We start from the raw sequence: 12,516 nt of genomic DNA on the forward strand, positions 1-12,516 counted from the left end.
GAGAACACCAAAGGGTTGTGCCTCAGTATTGGGTAGTAATTGGTCCAAGACTGAAAACCTCTAGCAAAGAAAGATCCTACAACAGTTGCCAAAAGAGTCTGTTGTTAACATATTACCTTTTTTGAATGTTCCATAAAACTATTTTGTGGGAGCCACTCTGAATAATCTGTATTTGCCTCAAGATCAAATTTCCTTGTACTTTTAATAGGAAACTTTTATTTTCTTACTAAGAAACAAGTGGATCTACAAACTAAATACCTTTTAATTATTTTCCAAAATACAGAAGAGAAAAGGTGTTAAAAGACTGTTTCAGAGACAGACCAGACTTTCTTTCTAAAAGGATTTTTTTTTTTTTTTTTTTTTTTTGAGACAGAGTCTTGCTCTGTCGCCTAGGCTGGAGTGCAGTAGCACAATCTTGGCTTCTGCACAACCTCTAACTCCTGGGTTCAAGTGATTCTCTTGCCTCAGCCTCCAGAGTAGCTGGGATTACAGACACCTGCCACTGCACCCAGCTAATTTTTGTATTTTTAGCAGAGGTGGAGTTTCTCCACCTTGGTCAGACAGGTCTCAAACTCCTGACCTCAAGTGATCCACCCACCTCGGCCTCCTAAAGTGCTGGATTACAGGCATAAGCCACTGTGCCCAGCCTCTTCACGTGGAATACTTTTAATGAGGAAATGTAACTCCAAAGAACTGCGCATTTAGACTTGGGAGTTTCCAAAACAGAATTAAATTGCTTAATTTTTACGTACACTTAAAAAATCTAAGTGAGGTTATGATTTAAATTATGAGGAGGTTATCACTGATTGTGTTTGTTATGTAACTTTTTAAAGAAGCTGCCTGATCCTCACCAAATTAGAAAGCACTTATAGTGATATGAAGATATATTTAATTTCAAAGTTAACATTCTATTATTTGATGCATATACTATTAAATGTGTAATTTCCCAGTTTATTAATGTATTTAAATGTAGTGGACAAAAAATAATGTATTTAGGAAAATACAATGATTACTTTTCTACATTTCTGTAGTCTATGCTTATTTGAAAGGTAGCTTTTGTTAATAGTCTTCCTTTACTACAAATCCATTACATTCATTTCATGCCTTTGTATTATAATTGATGCTCATTTTGGCCCACATTCCTTTTTTTCCCCCACATTACCTTAGTTACCACCGAAAATCTTAAGGAAATGAAATCCCAAGGGGATAGACTAGAGAAAAACAGTATACCATGGACATTGACTTGAAAACTTTCATGAAGAACCTAAGCTAGATCTAATTTGTGCAAGTGGCACTCTCTGCTGTAAGAGTCGACCAAAATATATTGATTTTTTTACAGAAGGTTTTTTTCAGCAGGTTTATTAAAAAACGCCAACATGAAAATATTAGTTACAAAACTGTAGTACCCATAATGTTTTACAGAGCATGGCATTCAGGGGAATTAAAAACCATAAAAATGTTTCCAAATTTATATTGGATACTCTCAGATGCACTGTAACTTGAAATATATCATCAAAGTAATCTGTGTTCAAATGTGTCTGCAGTAACTTTATTACATATCCTATTATAAGACCTTATTGAATATTCAAACTGTTTTTTGTGTGTTTATTATTTAAAAGAAGCATTGACTTTTCAATTTTAGTTTGTAGAACATGCTAGTGCAATACATATTTTTATTTCAAACATGTATTCATGATATCACCCCAGGAAGTGGACCCTGGCAGCTGAGGAATTGATTTTTCAAGGATTACTAAACCAAAATCAACATAAAAGTCCGTGGGTCCTATCACTAAACTAAACACTATATATTTAAATGTATGCTTTGCAAGTTTCAGTAAGAAAGGAATGTGTCTCTTACACCTTTGTCGTGGCCATCAAATTGCTTTCTTGATTCCCAAAGTTATTTATATAGAACTTGCATACATAAAACAAGTAAGTATTTATCTTCTCTAATATATGCATAAACAGAAAAGACTGTGGGACCACAGCAGGGTCCCCAATTACAAGTCAGCCACAACTTTTCTGTGTGATTATTGGCTACAGTGAATCTGCAAAAAAATATTGCTGTTGGATTTTAATGTCTTTGTATGCTTTTAGACATCCCTGAGATTAGAAAGGCACTATAGAATTTTGCAAATAAACAACCTTTCTTCCTAGTCACACAGCATGTTCTCAGCAAAGAAAAACACATGTGGGAAACAAGCAAATGCACCTTTCAAAATTAATTTGTGTCAGGAATGAAGCTGTCTCCAACTCTAATTTCAGTTTGTAAAGGGTTTCAACACTTGATATTTCTCTTCGTCAATATATCTACATGAGTTTCTCATATATTTTTTCATGACAGTAGAGAAATCTTGAGAAAACCATGCTGTAAGTCACAAATTTTAATGTACACAGTGTCTGGCTACATTTTTACCCAGGAAGCACTCACTCATGCCCAGGCATTCAAATGTTAATGGCCACTATTTCAAATTTAACATGGAGGCTCACATAGCTTAAAATGAGTAAGTCTCCATCTTTTGTTTCTATGAATCAGTATAATTTATTTAGAGATTTTATTTAATACAACTAATAAAAATCAACAATGCGAACTGTACTCAACATTGGTTAGTGTATCAACAGTTGGATATTTAGACACAGATGACCCTGGCTTTTCTTTTGGTCTCATTCAACTATTTAAGCTCCATTAATGATGTAGATTTTAGTTCTATTTGGGGAGAACATATTAAGTTAATATATTAAACAAAGTAGTTAAGTGAGGGGTTATGTGACTTTACGTTAAACAAATATGAAGTCTAAGCATTTTGGTGGTTTGATGTTTAGGTGTGCACTGCCAAGCGTAATGTGGTTCATGCCACAGTTATAAAAGCTTTGGTCCAAAAAGAAATTCTTGGTTTCAAATTTTGTCATTTTGGGGGCTAAAGCCAAATAAACCTGGTACACTATGCAATTTGTTTCATCATTAGCTCTAGCACAGGTAAGAAAAACAAACAGTAACTATATGTCCAATCATTACATTTTCAAAAAACTTCTGGCCCCATAGTATCCTAGTTCCTGCATTTGCTTCACAAAATGGAAACAAGAATCTAACTCATTGTTTTCTGCTACAATAATACAAGTCGATTTTATGTTTCCCTGTGGCTTTTTATTTTAAAAAATTATATTTGGACAGAGAGCACATACAAACTTATCTATTGTTTAAAATTGGGGTTCCTATATGGAGAATAATTTGGTTACTAACTTTGAACACACACACAAAATAAGTATATATGGACAACACCAATCATTAAAGTTTTAAAATAATGTTAAAATTAAAATGGTTTTTGTTGGTTTAATGTCTGTTTTGTCAGAAACTTGGGATTGCATCCCATCCTTCTGTTTTCCAATTGCTTGGTAGTTTTTTCTCCGTCCCTTTATGGCATCAAATCAACAAGGATTCCTAACTATCCTAAATATGTATGCACCCAACACAGGAGCACCCAGATTTATTAAGCAAGTTCTTAGAGATCTTCAAAGAGATTTAGACCACACAATAATAGTGGGAGACTTTACTACCCCACTAACAATATTAGATCATCCAGACAGAGAATTAACAAAGATATGCAGCACCTGAACTCAGCACTAGACCAAATGGACCTGATAGATACAGTCAGAACTCTCCACCCACAGAGTTCTGGGTGGCAAAATTCTATAGTGCCTTTCTAATCTCAGTGATGTCTAAAAGCATACAAAGACATTAAAATCCAACAGAATTTACATTCTTCTCATCGCTACATGACACATAATCTAAAATCAATCACAAAAATGAAAGTAAAACACTACTCAGCAAATGCAAAAGAACTGAAATCATAACCCACATTCTTTCAGACCACAGTACAATTAGAAATTAAGACTAAGAAATTCACTCAAAACCATACAATTACATGGAAACTGAATAACCTGCTCCTGAATTACTTTTCGGTAAATGATGAAATTAAGGCAGAAGTTTCAAAGAAGTTCTTTGAAACTAATGAGAACAAAGACACAACACACAACATACCAGAATCTCTAGGACACAGCTAAGGCAGTGTGAAGAGAGAGATTTATAGCACTAAAAGTCCACATCAAAAAGTCAGAAACATCTGAAGTTCACAACCTAGTATCACAACTAAATAACTAGAGAAATCAAGAGCAAAGAAATCCCAAAGCTATCACAAGACAATAACCAAAATCACAGCTGAAGCGAAGGAGATTGAGACATGAAAAACCATTGGAAAGATCAACAAATCCAGGACCTGTTTTGGGGAAAACATTAATCCAGTAGAAAGACTGTTAATTAGATTGATAAAGAAGAAACAGAAGATTCAAATAAACACTATCAAAAACAACAAGGAGGTTATTACCAATGACCCCACAGAAGTACAAACAACAATCAGAGAATATTATGAACACTTACATGCACGTACACTAGAAAAACTAGACGAATTTCTTGGATACATACACCCTCCTAAGACTGAACCAGGAAGATATTAAAACCCTAAAGAGACCAATAGTGAGCTCTAAAATTGAGGCAGTAACAAATAACCTACCAATCAACAAAAGCCCAGCACCAGACAGATTCACAGCTGAATTCTACCAGAGGTACAAAGAAGAGCTGGTACCATTTCTACTGAAACCATTCCAAAATCTTCAGGCCAATATCCTTGACTGACAGTAATGCAAAAATTCTCAATAAAATACTGGCAAACCAAATCTAGCATCACATCAAAAAGCTTATCCACCATGATTAAATAGGCTTTATCCCTGGGTGCAAGGTTGGGTCAACATACACAAATCAGTCAATGTGATTCGTTACGTTAACAGAACTAAAGACAGAAAGCATATGATTATCCCAATAGATGCAGAAAAAGACTTTCTTTAATTCAACACCCTTTCATATTGTTCATTTTCAATAAACTAGGTATTGAAGGAAATTGCCTCAAAATAAAAAGATCCATATAAGACAAACGCACAGCTAACATTTTACTGAATGGGCAAATGTTGGAAGCATTCCCCTTGAAACCAGCACAGGACAAGTATGCCCTCCATCTCTCACCACTCCTATTCAACATAGTATTTTAAGTTCTGGGCAGGGCAATCAGGCAACAGAAAGAAACAAAGGGCAACAATAGGAAGAGAGGAGGTCAAACTATCCCTATTTGCAGACGACGTGATCCTCTACCTAGAAAACCCCATGGTGTCAACCCAAAAGCTTCTTAAGCTGATAAACGACTTCAGCAAAGTCTCAGGATACAAAATCATATGCAAAAATCACTGGCATTTCTATACACCACTGACAGTCAAACTGAGAGTAAAATTAGGAATGAACTCCCATTAATAACTGCCACAAGAAGACTAAAATACCTAGGGATACAGATAACCAGGGAGGTGAAAGATCTCTAGAAGGACAGCTACAAAACACTACTCAAAGAAATCGCATATTGACACAAACAACTGGAAAGCCATTCCATGCTCATGGATAGCAAGATTCAATATCATTTAAATGGCCATATTGCCCAAAGCAATTTATAGAATCAACACTATGCTTATTAAACACTCCTCACAGAACTAGACAAACATTGTCATTCCTCACAGAATTAGAAAAAACTACTTTAAAATGCACATGGAACCAATAAAAGAGCCCGAACAGCCCAGACAATCCTAAGTAAAAAGAACAAAGCTGGGGACATAACATTATCCAACTTTGAACTACACTACAAGTCTACAGTAACCAAAGCAGCATGGTACTGGCACAAAAACAGTCACATAGACCAATGGAACAGAACAGAGAACTCAGAAATACTGCACAACTACAACTATCTCATCTTCAACAAACCTGACAAAAACAAGCAATGGGGAAAGGATTCCCTATTCAATAAATGATGCTGGGATAACTGCCTAGCCATATGCAGAAGATTCAAACTGGACCCCTCCCTTACTGCATATACAAAAATTAACTCAGCATAGATTAAAGACTTAAATGTAAAACCTAAAACTATAAAAACCCTGTAAGACAACCTAGGCAATACCATTCAGGACACAGACAAAAACAAAGATTTCATGATGAAGACGCCAAAAACAATTGCAACAAAACCAAAAATTAACAAATGGGATCTAATTAAACTGAAGAGCTTCTGCAAAGCAAAAGGAACTATCAACAGAGTGAACAGACAACCTACAGAATGGGAGAAAAGTTTTGCAAACTATGCATCCAACAAAGGTATAATACCAAGCATCTATAGGAACTTAAACGCATTTACAAGAAAAAGACAAGCAATCCCATAAAAAAGTGGGCAAAGAACATGAACCTTTCAAAAGAAGACATACATGCAGGCCACAATCATATGAAAAAAAAAAGTTCAACATCACTGACTGTTAGAGAAATGCAAATCAAAACCACAATGGTGTACCATCTCCCACCAGTCAGACTGGGTATTATTATAAAGTCAAAAAATAACATGCTGGTGAGCTTGTGGAGATAAAGGAATGCTTATACACTGTTGGTGGGAATGTAAATTAGTTCAATCATTGTGGAAGACAGTGTGGAATTCCTCAAAGACAAAGACAGGAATACTATTCCACCCAGCAATCCCATTACTAGGTATACATACAAGAGAATATAAATCATTCTTTTATAAAGTTAAATGCATACATATGTTCACTGAAACACTATTCGCAATATCAAAGACATGGAATCAACCTAAATGCCCATCAATGATAGACTGGAGAAAGAAAATTAGGTAAGTATACACCATGGAATACTATGCAGCCACCAAAAACAATGAGGTCATGTCCTTTGCATGAACATGGATGGAGCTGGAGGCCATTATCCTTAGCAAACTAACACAGGAACAGAAAACCAAATATTGCATGTTCTCGCTTGTAAGTGGGAGCTAAATGATGAGAACACATGGACACATAAGAGAGGAACAACACACACTGGGGTCTATTGGAGGGTGGAGGGTGGGAGGAGGAAGAGGATTTTACTATTGGGTACTAGGCTTAATACCTAGGTGATAAAATAATCCATACAACAAACCCCTCATGACACAAGTTTACCTATGTAACAAAACTGCACATGTACCCCCGAACTCAAAATAGAAGTTTAAAAAAATTAAGATGGCTTTTCTCAATACGTTATTCAATAATCTCTGTAACAACTTTCTGAAAATCTATTTAGCAGGACACATTGCATACACTATTGGATGCCCAGCCAAAATATATCTCCCATTTCTTTTATACTAATACTGTGCTGATTTTGTCCAGGTATATACGAGGAATGTGCTCGGGGGAAGTGAGTACCACTGTATCCTGAGGGCAAGAATTATACTTGGTATAATTCACTCATGGTTAATTCATGACCTGATGTTATGGGTTTAGTGTGGGCATGTCCTGAAAAATGAGGCACGAAAGGAAGTTCACTCAGAAAAAATGTGTCTCCGTGTGTGTTTTCCTTCTTAAATAAAATGAAATAAAATTAACAAGATGCTCTAGAAGTATTGACTTTGCTGCCTTTGGTCAAAAGCTGTAAGGGCAGGATGACTGGAGTTATTGCAATTATTTTATGATAACAAAATCCAAAGGAATTAGAGAAGCCCTTTTAGAAGCGCTGCATGTTTGAACTGCTGAAGTAATCAATCCTGGAAACACCTGCCATATTCCGGACAAATTTAATTGAATATTCTGTTTTTTTAGAGCAGAAGACACCTAATGGACACTCCTACCATAGATATCTTAATTAAAATGTTATCTTACAGGCATGTTTATATGTCACTAGGTGTTTACAAATGATTAAATACTTTTTTTGAAAACAAGTTCAAATCACGTATTTATGTGATAACATCTATTGTTATATAGATCTAACATTTGTTATTTTTGCCTACTTGAGCCTATTTACTTGCCTTTTTCTATAATCTATCACCTCAATTTTTTTTTTCAAGCCACTCTGTTCTTCGTAGACCATGAGGATCCTGTGTAGTTGACCCTGCCCTCCCATTCGTAGGCTGGGTACATAATCTAGGACCACATACATAGATTCGTTCAGTGATGTACAGATAAATTAAGCCACAACATCAAGCTCAATTTGGGTATTTTCACTTGTGGGGTTCTTTGAATGGCAGTATTTTACCTAGAGCAAGTTGGTAGCCATCTTGCCACTATGAAGGGTCACAGTTTACAGGAGAATTTGCACTCAGAAAAGCGTAGCTGTAGGAAGTAAAGAAGATTCCTGATGACATTATTTGCCCTCTTGGGTCCAGCACTGTCTAAAGAAGCAATAGTCCCAAACTTTTCAGTTACGTTAATAAATCCACTCTGCGTTGAATTTCTGCCATATACAATAAAAAAAGTCCCACCTAACACTCCTGCCTAGAAGTCCTGCTCAGGACCTATTTCAAGAAACCTCCTTTCCTTATAATTAACTATATAAATCATACAGAATATATAGAACTGTTACAGTGGCATCTTCATACTTAGATTATTACGCTGGTACCTAACTAATTAAAATAATTCCATAGGTCTTATATTGAAATTATTGATAACCCTAGATTAGATTCATTTTTCAGCATATATTATTTATTAATTTCTTTTACTTACGGAGTTTTTAACTAGATAGACTGATGCCTATCAATAATACACATTGTTGTTTGAAAATGATTTATTATTCTCTGTATTCACTGAATGTTAATCCTATCTTTATTCATTTAGGTTTTTTTCCTGGATTGTTGTATTTTTCTTTTTAGGCTTTTTCAGAGTTCTTCATATCTGAAGATAACATCTCTTCCACGTTTTTAATCTGTTTATCTATTGACTTTAGCACTGTGTAATGGATGATTAATTTAGTCCATCTATTCTTTTTTCGTTTGTTTGAGACTGAGTCTCGCTCTGTCCCCCAGGCTGGAGTGCAGTGGCGCGATCTCGGCTCACTGCAAGCTCTGCCTTCCAGGTTCACATCATTCTCCTGCCTCAGCCTCCTGAATAGCTGGGACTACAGGGCACCCCACCATGCCTGGCTACTTTTTTTTGTATTTTTTAGTAGAGACGTGGTTTCACCATATTAGCCAGGATGGTCTCGATCTCCTGACCTCGTGATCCGCCCACCTTGGCCTCCCAAAGTGCTGGGATTACAGACATGAGCCACCACGCCCAGCCTCAATTTAGTCCATCTTTTAATGCACTAGTTTAAGCTGCTATGTAAGCCATTGAGTGTTGCATGCTAGTTATACTTTTATATTTTAAAAGTTTATTTTAATTACTTTAAAAATGACAGCTAGAACAACTATCAGAATATATGTTCAGTTGCCTCACTGGATTCATATATTGTCAACATTTTTAACTCCTTAGGTGTCTTTCAATTTTTGCTAGCTGTTCTGTGCATTTTAATAATTATATTTTTGTATATTTTATCCATCAATTTTAAGTGTCCTATACACCTTAAAGAATAGGAGTATCTTAACCACCACTTTGCTACACCTGTTTCTTTCCAATATAACTAATATTCAGAGTTACCATGTAACTTTCAATATTCCTGATTCACTGAGGTTTTTCATGGGGTGCTTACTTTATTGGTAACAAGGTATAAAAACAGCATTTTTTTAAACTCACCTGTGATTCTATTTTCTACTTCACCTACTTACAATTTAGTTACCTTATTGCTTTCATGTACCTTTTGGAGCTACTGTAAATTTTTAATGAAGAATACAAATAAATCTATAAAACAAAATATTTTTTTTTTTTGCAACTTACAACATATTTTTATATACCTTATGTTATTTTTGCTCTTTCCAAAACCTAGGTAGTATGAGTATTCTTTTGTGGCCAAAAAAATGATCCCCAAAGTGGCGATCCCTGAACTAAATCCTGGTCTAGTGCTCTTCTATTTGCACCAGACAAACTGGAATATTCTTAATGTTTCAGAAATGTCAAACTAAAGGAATTAAACTCTACACTGAAAACGCTTTAAAGTAATGCTATCAGGGAGTTCTCTAAATGAAGGTAAATATGTTGAAACTGATGAAAAGTATGATTTCCCACACATTTAATTCTGACTTCTGAAGTATTTTTATTGTAATTGTTATAAAATTTGTTTATGGCAAATAATTTCTTATTAATCACACAGATTAACAGCATACCACCTGGTGAACATTCTGCACAGAAGCATTTTGGATAGAATTAATTCATTTACATTTAGTAGTCCAGAAGATGTGTTTTACCTATTTAAATGTGAGACATTGCCAAAATTACAGCAGACAACTACAGAGAATATATGACAGCCTTAATATGGGGAGCTTATTTTCATTTTCAAACAAAGTAACAGATAATGTTCTCACACTATTTAAAATGGGTATTACTTACAGCTGTATCTGCAAACGTCTCTTCATAAAATGCCAACATCAGAGCAAACTGTACAACTGTATATATCTTTAATAGCTGAGATGAAGATGATGAGAAGGGAACTTCTTTGCCGGTGACCTAGGTAGACAAGAACCATTTCCTTTATATTGCTCCAGACTTATTTTTCTTACTGAAATTCACACTAAGAGATATTTGAAAAAAGTATCTGCTATTATTTTTTTAAAAGACAAACATAATTTTTAAAAATAGAAACATGTCTAAGTTAGGAGACTTTCTCATTTTGAAAGCATTACAATTATGATGTAGTCTGCCTTAAAGAGCAGCATAAGAACTAATTCAGCAATATGTGCAAATAATAAAGAGAGCCAAAATGCATGGGATGTATCTTCCCTATTTGATATGTCCACGATCATATCTGGCGGCAAAAGCAAAGTACAAGAAAAAACAGAAGGTGCCAGATGTGGTGACTCACGCCTGTAATCCCAGCACTTTGGGAGGCCGAGGCGGGCGGATCACTTGAGGTCAAGAGTTCATGACCAGCGTGGCCAACATGGTGAAACCCCATCTCTACCAGTAATACAAAAATTAGCTGGGCATGGTGGCACACACCTGTAATCCCAGCTACTCAGGAGGCTGAGGCAGAAGAACTGCTTGAACCCGGTAGGCAGAGGCTGCAGTGAGCCAGGACTGCATGACTGCACTCCAAACTGGGCAACAGTCCCAAAAAAAAAAAGAAAAAAGAAAAAAAAGAAGGTGATCTTGGCAGTGTAGGTAATCACGCTTCAAAGAAAAATACTATTTTATTGGAAACAACTTTTCTAAAGTTATTTATTGGAAACTTTGGAAAAGTTTTTCCAATAGACTACATTTCTACTCTAGCATTTAAGTTTCCCCAAAATGCTACAAATCTATTTTTTTAATGCAGACTCCAGCACTCATATAACTTTAAAATACTGTACTCACTTTGAGTTATCTCTTGACAAAATGAAAAATAATAAATCGATCATAGAAAACAGCTTTTTGGAGTTGAAATATCAAAGTTATTTCACCTATATCAAGTTGGTGGATTGTTGCACAATGAATTGTGAACATAAACTCAAGTGGGAAACTTATTCCTAGCGGCTTTGGTAACTGAGTGAGAAAATGTCATTATTTAGATTAGGATTTTTTCAAAATAACAGTATTTAAATAAAACATCTTATTTTATTTCCTTGAAACATCACAGGGTAACTTTTGTACACATAGTATCATCCTTGAAATTAAGAGTAGTTTACTCTTCCTATTGTTTCTGCATTACTATACATTTATTTGATAAGAAATCACAACTTATATACTAAATGATTAAAAAGAAGCTTCTCTTTCTTCCCCAGAAGAGTAATTTTGGGTTAAAACTGAATTTTTCATTTGGGTTCTGCTGTTTTAAAGATCTTTTTTATTGTTGGTTTTCAATGTGGTTTCTGCATTTAATTCTTCTACTCTACTATAAAATGAATATAGTTATGGTTTGACCCAAAATTCACACTGTCTTAATGTGACTTTAGATACATCTGTTCTGGGGGCCTCAGTTTTTCATGAGTGGAGTTAAGTTTAGACTGGCTCATTCCTAAGGTTCCCTCCGTCTCTAGCGTTCTAGGACTCTGTGTCTGAGCCGCATGTATTTGTGAAGTTACGCCCTACACAAAGGCAAGCGTTCAAGTCGATATGAAAACCAGCCTCTGCAGCACTGCTCCACAATCTGTGCTCCTAGGTAAAAGGCAGTGTTCCCCTGGGAGAAGACACTCCTTTAATTGGCACATAGTTGGTGGATACTCATTAAGTAAGTTATGCACCACAGGACTGCATCTGACTGGGGGAACATCTTTTTACAGATTTGCATGAAAACAACATATGTACAGGCTGGTTGTAGACCTGACAATATGAGACAATCTTCACCATCTCCAATTCTGTGAACTCTATTTACCTCTGGAATTTCTTCACTGAGACCAAGTCTTGGTTTACCTGGACCCCATCCTGGTCCCTTAAATATGACAGAAAACTTATTGAAGAATCCAGGTGTGGCCCAGAATGTAGTCCATATGGAAAATAAGTGATGGAACTAGAAAGAATAAAAAAAGAGCTTATTTCACATAAGATAAATAGGAAAGA

At 35.5% G+C, this 12,516-nt stretch overlaps 1 protein-coding gene across 4 annotated transcripts in view; it reads right to left on the minus strand.

The window, feature by feature from the left end:
* AGMO (alkylglycerol monooxygenase) overlaps positions 1 to 12,516 on the minus strand; it is a 412,221-nt gene that overhangs the window by 183,442 nt on the left and 216,263 nt on the right. For all 4 annotated transcript variants that reach the window (XM_055115720.1, XM_003825007.5, XM_055115719.2 and 1 more), the window contains 2 exons: positions 12,332 to 12,466; positions 10,372 to 10,488 (listed from right to left, as the gene is read on the minus strand). In XM_055115720.1, the coding sequence (XP_054971695.1) occupies positions 10,372 to 10,488; positions 12,332 to 12,466 (252 nt within the window). The remainder of the gene's footprint in view (positions 1 to 10,371; positions 10,489 to 12,331; positions 12,467 to 12,516) is intronic.

The sequence above is a fragment of the Pan paniscus genome, chromosome 6, assembly GCF_029289425.2.
Source record: "Pan paniscus chromosome 6, NHGRI_mPanPan1-v2.0_pri, whole genome shotgun sequence".
Classification (NCBI taxonomy): Eukaryota; Metazoa; Chordata; class Mammalia; order Primates; family Hominidae; genus Pan; species Pan paniscus.